Consider the following 18,460-nt stretch of genomic DNA (forward strand, 5'->3'; position numbering starts at 1 on the left):
TGAGTGTGTGTGTGTGCTGAAAGATCCCAGCATCAACTAAATCCACACGAGTCCATTGTCTTTTGATTCCGGCTGATAATGCAATCTGCTGCACACCCCTTCCCCAGCAGCTGCACCAGCATAGGCAGCAGCCACGGGGCGTATGCTTTATTTGCGCCGAAAGAAGCCGCATGCATTTCCCCGTATTTTTTGAAGAGCGCACACTCACAAGAGCCCCCCACCACCAAGGTATACTCAGTAGAAGGTAAGTCATTCTCCCAGTCTCAAGAAGGTTACATTACAATCATCCGCCTATCCGGATCTATCCGTATTCACCAAAGTCTGAACTAACGAGCGGGGACGTTGTGAGATGCGGCAAGGTCCACGGCTCTACTTTATGCCCGATACTCACTCAGTAAAAATGTTAACTTATGACTTATGTAATTTATTCAACATATGTTTTATGTCGATACAGCGATACCACTGTTCGCAAAAAAGACAAGCTGATTTTTGGGTAAAAAAAATTATGGAAAAATTATAGAAGTCAACCCGCTTGGGAGATGTTTATATATTAGATTATATCTTTTTTCTTTTTTTTTAACAGTTTTTTTCTATTATTACACCAAAACCTGCGGAACGAGGTACAGTGTGTAAGAGAGAGAGAGAGAAAGAGGGAAGGAAGGAATGAGTAAGCGCGTGGCAAGCGCATTTCTTTCTTCTGGCTATAACAATAATCTGATCTGATTCAGATTCAACAACCTGCTAGATATGGTCATTCTCTTTCGTTACCTGTAGGGGTGGAAGGTGGCAGGGCGAAAATTTGACTTGTAACAGTATGAAATCACGGGAGTCTGGATACAAAATTTGGTTGCGCTAGCTGGTCTCTATGGTCTCTGAGCACTAGGCGCTCGATTCGGCTATTGATGCTGATCAAGAATATATATGCCTAATGCGGTCGGAAACGTTTTTTTCTGGGTATTTCACACATCCAGCTTCACGAATATAGTAGCTGCCTTCGCACCTTCAATTAAATATACCTTGGGCCAAACGCTGTAACAGAGAGAAAGAACGAATAAGAGAGAGCGTTTGCCCACATACAGTGGACACCATTTGAATAGAAACCGTCCTTAGTACCAGCTCCAACAGCTGAGAGATTCGCCCAGTATTTCTGGCTGGTGGGGAAACACGGGGCCAGACACGACGCCGGCGCCGGCTGTGAAAGCAGAGCAAAAGCAAAATCCACACGCAGCATAACAATAATTTCAGTCGTATTTTTCCCGACCAGCCCGCGGTTGTTGTTCCAACAAAGATTTCTTCCACACCCAAAACGGAACTTGTTTAAACAGAAACTTTTATTTATTTTACACATATCGAGAAAAGTGATTGCCGGCTACAGAGGCAGAGGCAGAAGCAGAGGCACAGGCACAGGCAGTGCAGCAGCCGTCGAGTGAGTGTGTGAGGAAAAGTGAGAGAGGAAAAGTGAAAAGCCGGGCGCAATAAGGGGAAGAGAGCGAGTGATTGCCAGCATCCAAGGAAAGCCAACCCACACCCCAACGTCAATCCCTAGTCCAAACACCAGCCGACCCAAACGACTCCCAGCTCCCGCGCTTATGCTCGGTTTCGGTTCGTTTTATATACCCGTAAGGACTACGGGTGTAGTGGCCCCGCGTTTTGCCTAATTGTATTTCGATTTTCCGCTTTTTTTCCTGCTCCCAGCTCCCAGCTCCCAGCTCCCAGCTCCCTAAGGCCACTTTGTGGGCATACAGCATACAGCATACAGCCATGACGGAGCAAGTGGCGCATTCAACGTGCTCCACTGTATACTCCACTGTGTACTCGATGGCATGTGTGTGCCCCGATGCTACAACTCGTATTGTGTGGCGTGCCCGTGCCCCGTCGATGCCCAGACAAATATTGACTAAACAAACGCCATGTAGGCAATATTATTGCTAGCGATTTATCTCACTGCACAATGCACAGCCAGCCGCCCACATCGTTTACAGGGTGACCCCAGCCGTGCCCCTCTCCCAGACATGCACACCCGTCTGGGCACAAGTGCCCCCCGCCCCCCCATATGGGAATGTTTACGTATCCACGGAGTCCCGACAGTCGCGTGTCTATAGCCCGGGCCATGTCGACAGTTAACATTCGACATTTCATGCTCATCGCCATCGCAATCGCAATCGCCCACTCGTTTATCACCTGCGATTGCCAAGTCTATTAGGGTCGCGCGCCTTAAATTTATTCTCAACTTTGGGGCACATTCCGCACGTTCCCCTGGCAAGCACTTCTGAGGACTCTCTCTGTGGGACAAAGTGTCTGGCATACTCCGGCGAACAACGAACAGCGAAAGCAGACAACAGCGCCCGAATGACAATTGAAAGGAACACAAATGAGCATGCAAAGAACGGCACTCGAGTGCATAGACTAGCCTGGCGGCGGATGGGATTCCATTCCTCCGTTATCCATTCTCCTGTCGGCACACTCAAATTACTCATACGACGGGTTGGTTGCCTGTGCAACTGAACACAATGCCAGGCACCACCTCAAGTGACGACGCGAACGACTGTCGCCGGTTGCACCGTCACTCACTCTGGCACCCAGATCCAGTCACTGCCACAGACACCGATTGAGGTGTTGTTTGCACACAGCCTTTGAAGGAATTGTTAATCTGTGAATTCGTACACCCCCATTCGCAGGGCGGCAACTATCCGCGGAGCGGGAATGTGCTCATAGTGTGCCACGAGTATTGGGATTTAATACACTTTCATGTGCCCAACACTATCAGAAAGGTGAACATCCCTCGAGGCAGCTCGCTTGGGGCTCCGCTCAGAAACCCTGTGGTATGATAGGATGAAGGCAGAAAAATAATAGAACCCTCAACTTATGCATTAGTTGAATAAGATTGATTCGAAACGACAGAAGGAGCTGAATCCTTTTTATATGCTGACTGAAGGACGCTCTTTCCGCATGAGTAACGTTGACAAACTCAAAAGTCTCCCCGAGGGGCCCGACCGTTCAGATATTTTGAGGCACATCCATCCCATCCACATAACGTTTGGCATGTCCCAGGCCCTTATGAATGAAACATGGCATTCGAAGATTGCGTGAGTACTGTGCGGTGCTACTCTTACTATTCGCAACTTGAAATTCATACCGCATGCTACAACGATTTCACTTTTCTGCTTAGATAAGTTTTCAATACCAATGCTTGGCTGCATCTTCCTGACTTCCCCCGTGACGTCAATTGTTTCGGCTCTTTAGTTCCGATTCGTTTGGGTTTGCTTTATCTGCTCGGTTCGGCTTGCCTTTTATGGGGCAACAACAGCCGCAGCAGCAACAACAGCAGCAGCAACAGCAATGAAAACAAATCGGAATAGTTTTCCCCCGCCAGCATTCTGGCAGCCTCCCATCTCAGAGGCGATGTATTAATTAATTTGGGCAGCAGCCGCACACTACTCGAACTACACTTTTACTCTTTTTACCCTTGGAGTGGGTAGACAGATGTTTGTAGATCGTTTGACCAGATGTTTGCATCGCAGAGAAGATCTTGATCGGAATTACTCCCTGGGGCTTAAAGTTTTAGATCATACATATACCCCCCATAGGAACTATGAATGTGAACACCTTAGGCGCAAAAAAACCGATTCAAAGATGCTAGAGTATCAAAAGATTCTACATGTAAGTCCCAGCTAGCCTTCGCTTCCCTTTGCACCGCCCATTGTATTCCCAACTGTAGTTGTTTCTCCCAGTCCCAGTCACTGTCCCAGTCCGAGTCCCATTCTCATTTTCGTTTTCATTCTCAGTATACCATTCATTAAGAGGCAGCCCCGGTGCGCACTGATGAGCGCTCGCTGCGTTTTTTGGCAACAGTGCCAGGAGCAGGAGGAGGTGGAGTAGAGGGCTGCTGGGTGTCTTGCTTGGAATGCAATTCACCGTGCGTGTACTCCGCCTCTGCACCTGCCCCTGACGCTAGCGCAGTGCCTGTGCCTTCGATACAATCGGACGGTATATGAATTTATAATTGCATCATTTTTGGGCACACAAGCTGCGAACGCTGCGAGGATGACATTCACTCGGTCACTCAGGCTGCAGTTGCAGTAGACGTTGCCGTTGCCGCTGCCGCTGCAGATGCAAATGCAAATGCAGTGGCATATATGAGTACATGCGCGTATGACAAATTTGCATGCCATCCCACCGTGAGAAATGCGTCAAATGGTGCGCCTTCTCTGGGTTCATTTCAATAAAAACACTCGGGATGTGTTTCACACAGCTGAATAAAATTTCTTGTCCCCTTTTCTTTTTTTCTGTTTATTTTCATAGCTTTGCAAATACCGAAATAACGCATTGGCCCAAAAAACCAATTGAAATATTTATAAACTCCCAAAAACCAATCACTAGCCCGCATCAGTGGCAAAAAATGCCTCAATTGGGTAATCACTGAATGATAAATGGCGCCTAATAATTACTTGTTTGGATAAAATTTTCGGGTTACCGAATACGAGTATTAACATAACATAACAATTCTCAGGTATTGCCTCATAAACAATTCGTCAGAACAAATAAATATGCACCTGTATTTGAGGTACAAATAGGAAGACTAGAATAGATTTATTGTGTGAAAAGTTTCTTGGAACTGTATTTATACACAAAAATTTCTATAGAGTAATAATACTTCTCCCAGATTTGGCAAGCCAAAGGAAAAATCAATATATATAGATATATTCTTGATCGGCATCTTTAGCCCTTCTGTCTGGCTGTAATTATACCCGATACTCAAGGAGTATGGTGGTATATTAGATTTTGGTGGAAGTGGATGTGTGTAACACCCAGAAGGAAGCGTTTCCGAGTCTATTAAGTACATATATTATTGATCAGCATCAATAGCCAAGTCGATCTAGCTATGTCTGTCTGTCTGTCCGTCTGGATGAACGCCTATATCTCAGATAAACGCTGTGTCCTCTAAGACACAACCTTCTCGTTGTTAGATGTGTTCATACAGATGTACGAGTACATATAAGAAATTCACACCATTTCTTATGGGAACCTCAATTCTTTCCTCCAGGCACAAGCAGGGGATGGATGATGACTGAACTAAGAAACTAGTGGAATAGAAGAGGGCCAAAGGACCACGCGCAACCAAGCACCGAAGCCATCAAAGAACATATCATTTTGTGAAGAACCTAGTATCAGTATAAGCAGCATGTTGGACATCACTTGGCTACCCACCGCCTGCGGCTCTCTGGCACCTGCCCTGATACCGCCGGCACACATTGCCATTCTGTGGTACTTCTGGGAGAACTACTCCCGGTACGTGGACAGGCACTTCTGCACCTGCTCCTGCTGGGACACCGTGTTCAAGGGCCCCTACGAGTCGGGGGTGGCCGCCTACAAGCACATGTACTTCAATGCCACTCCCAACAGCTTCAAGATGTGGATACTGACCGTCTTCGCTGTGATTGCCCTGTACGAGTGCATTAAGCGGCTCATCGCCCTGATCCTGCAGAGCCGCGTGCGGTACTCGATGCTGCTGCTCTTCCTGCTGTCCATCTTTTCGCACTACTACGCCTGGTGGGCGTACATCAACTACTACAACGACGACTACTACAACCAGTGGAACCACCAGCTCTTCTTCACGGTAAGCTCACAACTTTCAAAGTCAAATATCCCGGCACATGCTGTTGTCATATGTGCCCCTAAGACTTGTCTTAGCCCCAAGTGCCGCAGCGCCGGTCATCCATAATTTATTGCCAAAGTTCGTTCGATTGCGTGCTCTAAACTTGGACAATATCCTCGCCTGCTGAGGATGGGAGCATTTTTCCGAGCACTTCGCACTTTTCCTGCACTAAGGGCTGGTGAGCGCCCGCGAGGCAGAAGATAGCACTGCAAAATATAGGCCCTGCGAGGGCTGCGTGGTAATAAGTTTCAAGTGCAAATCTATCCCCGTAAAAGTATAAACTCAAAAGTTTAACCCCGTTAATGAGCAATTCACGAGGGCGAAGAATGAGTGGGCTGACCTAGAAAATAATAATGGAAATCTGTTTGCCAGCCTCGTTAATCTGATTGCTTTCCAGGCAGCAAATGGCCGGATTGGATTTTCTCAATTTAACCGATTGCTGGTTCCATAACAGCCATACAAACTATTTTCCGCAGTTCAAAGTTTTTATTTCTTGAAGTGGTCAAGAAACACATTTCAATTCCATCCGTTTACATACTATTTATACAGATGTAGGAGAGTTGAGACCGCTTCGACATGACCTTTAAATATACTTTCATATATTCGCGGAACACCTTTTGAGCGGAACCTTAACGTGCTGAGTCGAACAGCAGTCGATCCAGAAATGATTCTGGAATTATCTTTAATGTACATATGTCTGTACATATTACCTCTCGAAATTAATATAATCTATAAATTTGCATCCCAATTTTTCAGATTACCGAACTGTTCTCAACGGTGCTGGTGATGCACCTGGCCAGCACCACGAATGTGGTCACACCGAAGAAGGTCTTCTGCATTGTTGGCATCGCACTGCTGCACATCCTCGCCAGCAGCTTCGATCAGTTCTTCCTCAATGTAGTGCGAGGCGAGGGCTACGCCCACCAGATAGTGCGGGACATTGGATTCATGGTGCCCGATCTGCTGCAGCTCTTCGTTCCGGTATGGCTGCTCCGTCAAACGCGACGTGAGAGCTACTCCACGCGGCCCTTCTATCGGGATCGGAAGCTGCATCGCGACATCGTGGCCATGTTCTGCCTGGTGTCTCTGCTGTTCGTCCTGTGCACGGTTTTGTGAGAGCGAATCATGCTGGACGCCTACGAGGAGACGCACGGCAAGATCGAGCCCGTGCAGGATGCAGCGGTGCAGCTGCTGAACCGATATCGAATGCTGGCCAGTGGCAATATCCACAACTAGAGACAGAACTGACGCACCCGGATCGAGGTGGACTGGAGAGGACAATATGCAGCACTTGGCAGTAAGTGCAGGGCGCCAACACGTCCCGATTCCTGTAGAATTTTGTATTTTGATTTACCATTTGTGATAGTTTTTCTTGTCGTGAGTGTTCTTTCTGAACATTTTGTTTTTTTTTGTGGTTTTTTTTTGAAGTGTTGAAGCATATCGGTAAGCATAATCAGCTAACTAATCAAGGTACATAATCAATACAGAAAACTGTAATCTTCCATTTAGAAACAATGTTGACCGATGTTGATGTTGAGTTGAGACATAATCCCATAGTTGAACTAGGTATACACATACAATAGCATAGATATATACTAGAATCGAGCGTAGGTGTAGCCTCCCCCTCTAGATACAACGAACATGTGAACACGAATGAGCGTGCACTTGTCCGTAGAGACCTACATAGTGTGTAGTGACATTGGTTATACAAAAGAACAGCGATGGATTATGGATTATGGATGTGGATGTGGATGTGGACTGTGGATACCCTCCCCACCCGATGTTATAGTACTACCTTAACGTGTTACATGTGTGACTTACGACTGTTGTTCGATAATAATAATAACAATATTATACATGTGCATACAAATGGCAAACCCAATATTCCAATACATATACATACATACATACATAGTAGTAGTAGAGACCCAAATCGTAGTAATCAAAATTAATGTTAAACGAGATATTGTTACAAGGAAATCAAAAAACAAACCATCAAATATTAATATTTGGAATAGCCTATACATATACACGTACACGTACACATACACATACATTATATATACATATATACCTATATATTTTAGTATACAAGAATATATTGAATAAACTTTAAGAGACTGAAAATCCAGTAGTTTCCCTAGCATCCGACAAAATGGTAAGTTCCACACAAACACTTTTCACTTGTTTATAGTTTTATTTTATTGAAATTTAAAAATTAAAAAAAAAAACCTTCCATTGTCTCGTTTTTTTTGTTTGTTTTTTTTATGTATATAATATAGTTCTATAATCTAGATTTTTGCAAATTCAAAGTTTAAGACGTTTAAACTGCATTTTCCAAAAATACAATTTGCCTTTCGATTTTTTTTTTAAAGTAGCAGATTTGTTTAGCCACAAAACGATTCGATTCACGTGTTCTTTTGTGTGTAAATTAGAAGACATATTTAATTATACATTAGAACAAAACATATTAAAAGTAATGGAATGTTCATCTTCATATGTATGTATGTATACTCGCCATACTCGTCATACTATCAAAAAGTGGCTGGTTTCGGTAAACTTAAAATACAAGTTTTAAACTTAATTTCGCAAACAAAAATGTGTTCATAAAATTAACTAAAAAAATGGACGGTTTTCTGACTATTGAGAGTGTTCCAAAAGTGAGAGTGGTGTAAGGGTAAGGGTAAGGTGCCGTCAAACAACCGAAGAATAAAACATAAATAACCGGCTGCAAACAAAATACAAATCAAATACAAAACTGGCAGTGCGTGGAGAAGTCTCAATCCAGTTTTCGGTGAGAATTCTCCGCGTATTCCTTTGATTTTTCATTACGTTCTTTATATCTTTTCTTTTTGGTGAGTCTTCTGCTTGTCTAAGGCGATTTGAAAAAAAAAATAATGTATTTGTGTGTATTCTTGCGACTGGATTAGATGAAGATCTCTGTTCGCTTTCTGACTTGGTGGCCAGTGGTCGAGTGGAGGACTGCGTCATCGGGATCGTCGGCGCCATCGGCTCCGTGATCCTCGTGCGTCAAATAGTCGCCCTTGTGGCGGTGCAGATACCGGCCGATGAGGAAGAACATGAGTATCAGCAACAGGAACAGAATCACGAGCAGACCTAAGAATTAATACAAGTTAAACATGAATCGGCTGCTAATCACGTGAAGGAAATTCAAGCACTTACATGCCAGCAGCACAGAGTTCACCTCATTGTAGGCCTTGCGCAGCTTTTCCTCATCAACCAGAGGTGGTGGTCGGGTCTCGATTTCGATGGGCGGATGCGTCACTGGCTCAACGCCGCAAAAGTCTTCAGTCAGTTGTGCTATAACGAAGAGGGTGGTAGGCATTCGATGTATATTCTGGGGAGAGACAGCACTTCAATTCTGACTACTTACTGCCCATGGACCTGACGTTTTTCGGTGGATTCTGCTGGAACATCAGCTTGAGCGGATAAATGTCATCGAACTGCACTCGGGAGACACAGCCGACGAAGCCATCGGTCATGGACTCGTTCTTGCCAATGTACATGTACTGGATGTTGTTGAACTGGGCATCGGCCGAGGCTTTGATGTCGAAGTGGTACTCCACGGGCTCGTAGTTGTCCACCTGCAGGACCACTGTGGATCCGCCATTCTTGCGCATGAAGCGCATGTCGTGGTACTGGCCCAGCCCAAAGTGCTTCTTGGGGAAGATGATCTCCTGCCGCTCGAAGCCAAAGTCAAAGACGCAGCGCAAGTGACCTGCAAGGGAATTGACGGGAGGAATAATAATAATAATTTCTGCTTGCACCAAAGAAGTTGTATCTACGCACCGGAATTGGAAATCTGTATGGTCAAATATTCGCCAGTCAAATTTGAGGAGAATCCCAACAGGAAGCCTTTGGGAATGGTCGTTGTGAAGCCAACGCGAATGTTCTCCGCAATACTGGAGCGGAAGGAGCCCTCGAACTCGTAGCGAATAATCGAGCTGGAACGCAGGTTGACACCAATCTCTGCAGTCACAGAATTTCCATTAAATAAGATACAATTACTACCGGCTAGAAGCATCACTCACCATCTGCACAAATGGGTCCTTTGAATGCGCTCCAACGGCAGTCGCAGCTGTAGCCATCGTAGCGCTCGATGCAGGTGCCATTGTTGAGACATGGACTCGACTCACAGCGACCCACACACCCAGAGCTGATGCCATACAGTCCCCGCTTGGAGTGCTCCTTGAGGTCCACCATCTTTCCGTTGAGCAGCAGGGCGCGAATGCAGCCCACATACCCATCTCGATACTCTGTGGTGGCCCCAATGACCAGATCGGAGGTCAGATGAAGGGCGCGCACTGGGCCCGGCGGCTCGCGAACCTCCGCCTTTATGGATCCGTCCACCACCAGACGAGCCTCCTTTCTGTTGCGCTCCACACTCACCGTGTGCCAGTTGTTGTCGTTTAGGTGATAGCTGGTCCCGACATTCACACCGAGGGGCCCGCTGCCCGCCTGGTACTGGAACTGCAGCTTGTTGCCGCCGATCAGACTCAGTTTGATGTAGTCCGTGGGGCCAGTGGCGTGGAATAGAACCGAGTTCTCCTGTGTGGTGCGGAACTCCAGGTAAATGTCGCCAGAGTGGCCCATGTCGAAGGGTGGCAGGTTAATGGAGGCGTCGGAAATGCGGAAGGTCACCACATTGCTGAACAGATCGTCGCCCTCGCAGCGCAGCGGTCCGAGCGTATAGCGACCCTGTTTCTCGTCCAGAGGGGTGCCCGTGTCGCCGAACTTCACCGCCCGCACTGGCAGATATTCCTTCTCGCGTATGTCGCCGCCATCCTCCATCCACTCCAGGGAGTTGGAGTCACAGTTGCACCACTTGGTGGGGTCGTGGCACTTTCCCAGTATGCCGCACTCGCACTTACGCGACCCTGGCAACGCGCCAGCCCAGTAGTCCATGGGTTGATTGTGGCGCGAGAGCCACCAAGAGAACGGACGGAAGTTTCCAGCTTCAGCTATGTGGGCGAGGGGTAGGGGAGGGCATAAATCAGCATAAATTATCACGATACGGAGCCAGATACTTACAGGGGGAGTTGAAGAGTCGCGAGGAGCGGCAGGAGTAGCTCAGACGCTGCCAGCAGCTGTGAGAGCGGTTCAGCAGGGCCTCGATCTGCAGTAGATTGGCATCGTACATAATGGATTGCTCGAAGGAGCCCGGCTCCTGGAAGCCATCCACAGTGGTGGTGTGCTCTTGACTGTGGCTCAGCGTGGTGATGACGCGACCATCCGCTGAAAGAAACATTTCAAAGCCATCCATCAATGAAGCAATATTCCTCGCAACTGTGTGACATTCCACTTACAATAGAACTCGCAGGTGACGGGGAAGGGCTCCAGGGGACCACTGCCATCCACATCTAGATTGAGGTTCACCCGCTGCTGCACATGTTGGACATTCTTGAGCGCCAGACAGGACAATGGATTGTTGGCTGAAAAGGAGACATCGAGGAAGTGAATTTCACGGTGCAGCTTCCCTTTTGTCTGCATGCCACTTACAAGTATGACAAACGGCTCCCGCGTATCCCGTGTGGGCGCAGTCGCAGAAAAACTCCATGGAATTCTGGTGGCACACACCCTTGTGCTGGCACGGATTCGGGTTGCAGCGATCAATCATTTGGCAGGCATCGACTACCACTTCGTCGCCGCAACAAACCTCCTCTCCTTGAACCCAGTCCTGGGGCAATTTGTAGTTGCCGTCCACCGAAATGAGCCGCATGCAGCCCACAAAGCCGTTCTTCTCCTTGCCACCCGCTATGTAGTACAGCGCTCCAGTGGCTATCTGCAGGTTCTTGGTCGTGGTCATCGGCCGCTGATCAATGTTCAGGATGAGGCGATTCCGCTCGATGGAGAGCACAAAGGAGTGCCACTTGCCGTCGTTGAACTGATCGTCGTAGTTGTCGAGGATGATGCGAGGCCTGTCCTTGGCCATCAGATCGATCTTGACCTTTCCGAACTCGAGGAAGACCTTGATGTAGCCTCCGGAGTAGAAGTCGTGGTGGAGCATAACGCCGCTCTCCTCGTACGTGCGGAAGTAGAACGAAACGTTGAGACGCTGCGAGTTCTCGTAGCCCTTGAGCCGCACAAAGGAGCCGCGGGTGGTGAAGGTCACCGGATAGATCGGCGGCGCGGGGCACGCGTAGATTGTGTTCACCTTGTGGTAGAGATAGGCCTCGCCCAGCTCGTAGCTGTCCTTCATGCCCCGAATGAAGTTTGTCGAGTTGAAGTAAATGTTCTCGAAGCATCCAGAGAAGTTCTGCTGGACGATGAGGCCCTCCTGGATGTTGGGCACGCCGCCCAGATACAGCTCCCGGTTGAGATTCAGGCGACTGAACTCGCCCTTGATGCGGCCTCGCACTATGACGCGGTCCACCGAGAAGATTATGTCCCGCTGGTTGCGCGAAATCACGACATCGTGCCACACATTGTCGTCCAGCAGGCTGCCCACCGACAGAGAGGTCATCAGGCCCGATCCCAGGTCCAGATTCAGCACCATTTTGTTGTCCTTCAGCTGCAGGCCATAATAGTCGCCCTGGGTGCCGCGCGAGTACATCATCACGCCGTTGGCGAAGGCCGTCTTGAAGCGGAACCGAATCGACTCGCGCGTCGAGGCAATGGGATCGCGGCGCAGATCATAGCGCACGAGTCCTGTGCCATTGAAGTACAGGTTCTCCGAGACTGTAACCGAAACAAGGAGCGAATGAGAGCGGGCCCTTCAGTTGTTCAAGGAGCAGCACTTACTGTAGTCGCAGCCGTAGAGCTCCGTGCGCATGGATATGCGATCGTGCCAGCGGGTGGGATTTATCCTCACCCACTGGGCAATGATGGGCACCTCGAAGACGTTGTAGTGTATGGAATTGCCATCGGAATTGCCCTTGAACATCTGTTTTACGTATGGAGAGACATTTTAATGTTGGAGTAAATCTACATTTGAATCACTAGTGGCAACCTTTAAGCCATGCTGACTGTTAGTTAATTGTTTAGTTAAGCCTAGGGTTAGTCACCGTACCTGCGGCTCGCTTGTGGGATTCACATACGAACGCCAGAACTCGCCATCGTCCGAGTACTGGACAATGTACTCCGTCACAAACTCGTCCGTGTGCATGCGTCCCATGGTGGCGATTTTGCGCACCATGCTCGCCTCTCCCAGATCGAGTGTTAGAAAGTGGTTATAGGTATTCTCAACTGGTGTCCAAGCAGCGTTCCCTGTTCCAGCATTAGGTGCACGTTAGTTGCAGTGTTTAAGAGTGTGAGTGTCAGGAGGATAGTGGAGGAAGTGCTACGTTACATGCCATAAATAAAACATAACCAAAACCATAAAAAAGCAAGCACAAAATCAAACAAAAATGTTAATGGATAATGATTATGATAAAGCGGATTGCTTTAGGAGATCGAGCAAAGGAGTTCCCCCAGTCACCAGTCACCAGTTACCAGCCACCAACCACCAGATTACAACACACACATTCCATTATGGGATTAGAGAGAGAGACATTCGTTTTGTTAGAGGGAAAGAGAAGGGAGGGAGATGAACGGCCTCTGGGGCTTACCTTGACGTTGCCGCCCGGCTCTTTATAGTCGGCAAATTCTAGATCGGTTATGCCATAGCTTATGGTGTACTCTGTCACGTACTCATTGCTATGAGGACGTCCTTGCAGGGCTATGTGCGTGACATTGCGCACCAGGCCCAAGTCAATGATCAGACGCTGATCAAAGTCCGAGTTCTTGGCCGACCACGAGGTGCCAGCTTCAGTTCATGGATAGAGTCGCAAGGATGGATAATGGGCGGCAATAAAACAGAAACGATAAAATTAAAAACGAAAACAAATCAAAATCCACTTAAAGTCTACAACAAATGGGGGGGGGATCGATCCTGTGGCATCGAAGAGTTTAAAGTCTCCCGCCCGGGGTGGTGTTCCCATTAATAAACCATAATTTACGGGGCGAGACCGATTGACAGCTGCAAGTGGTCGCTGCTGCAACCCAAAAGGTCCTTCAAATCAGCCATAAGAGTGCAGCGGCGGCGGCAGGGGCAGCGGCAGGAGCAGGGTTCAACTCCTGCCAAAAAAGGATTTTGGCAGAGGCCTTTGTAATCCTTGAGGGTTGAGTTGGTGCCAACACTAAATGGGCAGGACGTTTGCACATATAATGGGCAAGCATAAACAATTGCAGCAGCAGTCGGATGGCTTTGTTTTAATTGCGGACCGCGCGCCAAATGCTGCGGAGCAGGTGTGACAAAATAGTGTGAGAACGTAGCGGACTGCAGAGAGGGATTCGATACCCATTCCCATTCCCATTCTCAAAAATCTCCGGTCAATGCCGCATGAAAGTTTCGCTCGTTTGAGCGCTGGCAACCGCAGCAGTCGCTCCCATCATCGATAAAACTTTGAAAGGCAATCCGGGAATGCCAAAAATAAGCGAGCTACCCTTGCCGTGTCCTGTTTGGCGCATAAATTTACCCACCAAACAAACGAACGAACGAGCGAACGAACGTTGTCTGGCCCCTGTCTGAGGCCCATTACGGGTCCCCGAATTTGGGTTTATTGCCTGTTAAGCACATTTCCGGCTTGCTTTTTCTTCTATTTTGTTATTCCAGTGTCAGGCAAACAAACTGGGAAGCGCGCCGGCAGGGGTCGGGGGAAGGGGGGGGACATGACAACACAATAATTGCCCAAGAGAAGAGATTATAGGATATTTCAGAACATAGATCTAGATTTATTCTACAGATAACAAATCTCCTCCGTCAGCGATCGCTCTTGTGGGGCTTCAGCAGCGCCTCCTTGCAGTAGTCCACCACGCTGCTGTCCAGCTTGGCAGCGTCTGCACTCTTTACAATAAGCTCGTCGAAGCGGAGCATCTCGAATCTGGCGTGATCCTGGGGCAGGCAGTTGCGGAATGCGATGGCAGCACAGTACTTCTCCTCCAGCAGGTGCTCCTCAAAGTGCCAGTTGTCCATCGGCTTGTCGTTGCAGCGCAGTGTGGTGCCGATCAGCGGGGAGACGGCCTCCACCAGCGAATGGGTGGTGTCCACAGAGAAGCTAATCTTCTCTAGGTCCACTGTGATGCCTACGCCGAGCTCTTTGACGTAGGCCTCCTTCAGGCACCAGTGGCGCATAAATGCCTTCAGTTGGGCGGGTTCGTTGTGCTGCGGGCGGCCGATATAGCTCCACTCTTGGGCCGAGAACTTTCCCTTCATGAGCCGAAAGAAGTCAGATATAGGCTTGCCTCCGCCATACTCGATCTTCATGACATCTGTTCCAATGCCAAAGTCCGCCGCCTCACTCCCCGTGGTGTCGGTGTCAGTGGTGATACCAGCCAGCAGCACCAGACGGCCCTGATGCGAGACATTAAAGCTGAGTGGTGGCGGCGGCTGCTTCTCCGCCGCCTCGCTCTGCCCTCGCACCCAGTAGGGCTTGCCGCGCACGTCGCGGGCAAATTGCACTTGATGGTAGGCCGTGGCCGTGCACACGCTCACATATTTACGCATTAATAGCCGACCAATTAGCGAGGACAGAAAGTCATCGATGAAGTGGAACTTCATCAGGCGGGTGCGCTCCTCGGGCTGTATCGCAGCCACCGCCTGCGTCAGCTGCGGCAGCGTGGGCGTCCATGTGCCCAGATCGAAGGCCCAGCGGGTGCAAACGTGTCTGCTCATCGGGATGGCAGTTTAGTGTGAGATAAGTCAATTGTTTTACGGAACTATCTAATTGAGTCAACGCTCATTTTGGGCGTTTTCTTCGTTTAGCGACAAAAAAAAAAAAAAAAGTTTTCGCCGTTCCGCTTGATCTGCTTCTTCTTGGTGTCAGTATGCCCGCAGTGGGAAAGCGAGAATATACCAATTTATTGACTATATTAAAAAATACACTATAAAAATACTGCAAACGGGAGGGGTCTTTGGGGGGTCTATTTGAAAATAATCAACAGAAGAGCTTAATAAAACAGAAATCAACGGTAACTAAAGCATACAAACAAAATCAATCAAACGAAGTTAAAGTAAGTAAATAAAGAATTAATTGTAGTGCGAAACTTACCATTCAATCGCGCCTTCTCTGGCCCCCGCTCCCCGAGCGATGAAGTGGCCGTGAGCACTGCCCTCTCCATCAGCGGTTGATTGCATTCATAGTCGGAGAAGTAATCGGTGAAGGCATCTGAAAGCGACGAAAGACTCTCTTTTAATACTCTTTCGCTTGACCCATATGCATATGATACATTGTGTGTGTGGAATAAATGGATTACAAACTGTCACAGGCGAAAATTAAATTGAGATGCGAACAATATGTTTGGACAGCGGCCAAGAATTTCAAGTACTTTATTTCGGTCATATTTGTTCGAGTGGCTGCATTTCGGTGCTGGTCCCTGGCCTTCTTGCTTTTTATGGCTATCATAAATAAGGCCACAGGAATAATAAACAGCCGGAGGGTAAATATTCATCGATATGTACTCGCACATATGGAGCCATGTACGTGTAGCCATGAAAGGATCGCAGATTCTTGTCTCTTATTTGTACCACAATATTATGCATGTTGCAAAGTGCCCACTCAGACGGTGGAACAAGTGAAGAAGGCAGACAGGAATTCTAGCGCAGACATCAGACAGGACACGGGACACGGGACACAAAACAGCGTTCCAGCAACGTTGCAATAAACAACCCCCAAGCGATGGATGGGCGATGGGTGCAGCTCCTAGGTAAACAAGGCCAGGACGGGGCAAAACAACCCTTACACGGGTTGTTCCGGCCCATCCATCCATCCATCCAGCCAGAGTTCATGTACACTTTAAGCTGACTTTGAGCCGTGGAAATCCACAATGATTAGCTATCAGAGCGGGACACGCACGACAGTCCCCGGCCTCGAGTAAGGCAAATAATCAATATGGGGGCAGTGCTACTACTTTGAACTACTTTTACTGCTGCCTTCTATTGCTCCTTTAAGAATATACACGGATGGACATTCCCCGAACGGTCGGTCTTACATAATGGCCCAGTGCGTGCGTTTTTTGTGTGGAATATCTAATCACAATAGAACTGGAAATCTGGCTAATGTTCTCAATGAAATAAATATGACGCGACCGATGGGGAAAAGCAATTTCCGCCGATCTAGAAACGTGGAGTGCGAATGATGGGGCGGGCGAAGCACAGAAATAACTTATCAACGCGTCGGACGGGGGATGTCTATCCGGATGGGGCGCGGGGTAATTGGCAATTTATTGCGAGAAAATTGTTTATTTTTAGTCATAAAAATGTTTGCATTTGAACTCTGAGTTGTTTATTTGTAAGCGCAACAAGCTCTGTTAGTCAGGAGAAAGAGTATTTCCAGACTTTAATGCTCGGGTAATCCGCTCTGTTGACATATGGTGCGATGCCCCCATGGCAGCACGTGCACAGCATCAGCACGAGAGGCAGCATCAGTCGCATGCGCAATGAAGTCACCGGGAAAGTCACCGGATGCGGCTTGCAGGGAAGCGACATGGCCTCCTTCATTCAAGGACCGACCGGCAATTGTTCCCATGGGTGGCCAACGCATGCATCCGATAAGAAAGAGAATTTCGAGTGCGGCGGCTCCAACGAAAACGAGTTGTTGCTAGTCGGCGGTTTTGTTGTGATCGTTTCGATCTCCCTCTCGCACTCTCTCGCTCTCACGCTCTCCCTCTCACGCGCGATCGAAAGAGCGAGTTGAAAAGCAAAGCACAGAGTAAAAGAAAAATGGAAATGACGAAGAGCGAGTCTTCAGCTTTGGGGAACACGCCCAAATTTTGGCTTACAAACAATTGGTGTTTTTATGCAACTTTCAGGGCGTTTTTTTCAAATAAATTCTACAAAACGAACGCGCATTCATTCATAAATTACGATTATACACTGGACTCACCTGCTTGCACAGCTCTCAGGCTGTTGTTGGCCAGCAGGAGGAGGCAAAGGCACAACTGAATCGAAAAGAACGACGCTTCTGTGGATGAGGACTTGGGCTGCCTCATTCTGGCTCTGTGGTGGGAAATCACTGGATCCGATTTACAAACACATTTATATCCGTTTTCCGTATTCAGTGCAATGCTTCACGAATTTACTGCAGCCAAATGCACTGCGCTGGCAGTCCCAAAGACACAGGGGGCTGGGGCTGGGCACTGGAAACGCGTCCGCGATGTCAACTTCTACGCTAGCAATTTCTTGAAACGTTGTCGTTTGGATGTTCACAATTGTATTTTCATATGACTGTTGCTCTGCAGCTCCTACTACTCACGCCCTCTTTGAGAAGGTGCTTCGTTTGAATTAGAAATAATTAACGCTGCGGGGATGACACACGAACACGTCCCTCTCGCTGCACAGTCGTAATTAGTGTGAAGTATTTCGAATAGGAAAATAACATTAAAAAAAAGATGGGGGAAAGAAGAAAATATCAGAATGTCGACGGTATTTAATCGGTATTTCAGGACTAGTTATAAAACAGGGATAGTATGCGACAATAAGTTAAATTAATTTCGATGATCCAATTTTTCAGATCCAATTTAGCTGGCTGGCTGGCTGTGTATGCTGGAAAACATCTTTTGTCACAAAAAGTGCCTCCGTTATTCGACTGATAGCCGGGACGCAACATGTCGCGTTTTATGTCTCATGCTATATCTCTCTATGTAGAAAAGTTAGAAAAATCCAATGTCATAGGCTGTAAGGATTATATTGTAGATTGATTGTATACTTTTTGGTATACTTTTACGTCGAAATTTAAATTGTATGTGTATTTAGCTTTTATTATAAAAGTGAGACGGAATATTTCGATATATTTCTGAGAGTCGGAC

General features: G+C 47.8%; 3 protein-coding genes across 4 annotated transcripts; 1 reads left to right on the forward strand and 2 right to left on the reverse strand.

Annotated features, from left to right (window-relative positions):
* The first annotated feature begins 1,240 nt into the window (after positions 1-1,240).
* On the forward strand, positions 1,241-7,800 carry LOC108151126. Its single transcript, XM_017279547.2, has 3 exons — positions 1,241-1,426; positions 5,045-5,617; positions 6,413-7,800. The coding sequence occupies exons 2-3, from the start codon at positions 5,183-5,185 to the stop codon at positions 6,770-6,772; spliced, it is 795 nt and encodes a 264-aa protein (XP_017135036.1). The 5' UTR covers positions 1,241-1,426; positions 5,045-5,182; the 3' UTR covers positions 6,773-7,800.
* A 167-nt stretch (positions 7,801-7,967) lies between these two features.
* Positions 7,968-18,006, reverse strand: LOC108151115 (neurexin-4). Of its 2 annotated transcripts, none has more exons than XM_017279529.2 (12): positions 17,539-18,006; positions 15,706-15,822; positions 12,687-12,883; positions 12,419-12,560; positions 11,177-12,355; positions 10,984-11,109; positions 10,709-10,912; positions 9,709-10,638; positions 9,467-9,646; positions 9,051-9,395; positions 8,840-8,977; positions 7,968-8,773 (listed from the first exon to the last, which is right to left on the reverse strand). In XM_017279529.2, the coding sequence occupies exons 1-12, from the start codon at positions 17,642-17,644 to the stop codon at positions 8,583-8,585; spliced, it is 3,855 nt and encodes a 1,284-aa protein (XP_017135018.1). In that variant the 5' UTR covers positions 17,645-18,006; the 3' UTR covers positions 7,968-8,582. The 2 variants fall into 2 exon arrangements, with proteins under 2 accessions (XP_017135018.1, XP_017135017.1); XM_017279528.2 differs by lacking the exon at positions 12,687-12,883 and adding an exon at positions 13,225-13,421.
* LOC108151124 (L-aminoadipate-semialdehyde dehydrogenase-phosphopantetheinyl transferase) lies at positions 14,359-15,494 on the reverse strand. The gene has a single exon (XM_017279544.2). The coding sequence runs from the start codon at positions 15,327-15,329 to the stop codon at positions 14,418-14,420; it is 912 nt and encodes a 303-aa protein (XP_017135033.1). The 5' UTR covers positions 15,330-15,494; the 3' UTR covers positions 14,359-14,417.
* Positions 18,007-18,460: the final 454 nt, after the last annotated feature.

The sequence above is a fragment of the Drosophila miranda genome, chromosome XR, assembly GCF_003369915.1.
Source record: "Drosophila miranda strain MSH22 chromosome XR, D.miranda_PacBio2.1, whole genome shotgun sequence".
NCBI classification, from domain to species: Eukaryota; Metazoa; Arthropoda; class Insecta; order Diptera; family Drosophilidae; genus Drosophila; species Drosophila miranda.

Bases quoted from the DNA above. Each gene is read 5' to 3' on its own strand.
- LOC108151126 (XM_017279547.2), top strand. From the start codon at position 5,183: ATGTTGGACATCACTTGGCTACCCACCGCCTGCGGCTCTCTGGCACCT. The intron at 5,618-6,412 runs GTAAGCTCACAA...CCAATTTTTCAG, and splicing joins ACCACCAGCTCTTCTTCACG to ATTACCGAACTGTTCTCAAC.
- LOC108151115 (XM_017279529.2), bottom strand. From the start codon at position 17,644: ATGAGGCAGCCCAAGTCCTCATCCACAGAAGCGTCGTTCTTTTCGATT. The intron at 15,823-17,538 runs GTGAGTCCAGTG...CGTCGCTTTCAG, and splicing joins CCTGAGAGCTGTGCAAGCAG to ATGCCTTCACCGATTACTTC. The intron at 12,356-12,418 runs GTAAGTGCTGCT...TTTCGGTTACAG, and splicing joins GCTCTACGGCTGCGACTACA to TCTCGGAGAACCTGTACTTC.
- LOC108151124 (XM_017279544.2), bottom strand. From the start codon at position 15,329: ATGAGCAGACACGTTTGCACCCGCTGGGCCTTCGATCTGGGCACATGG.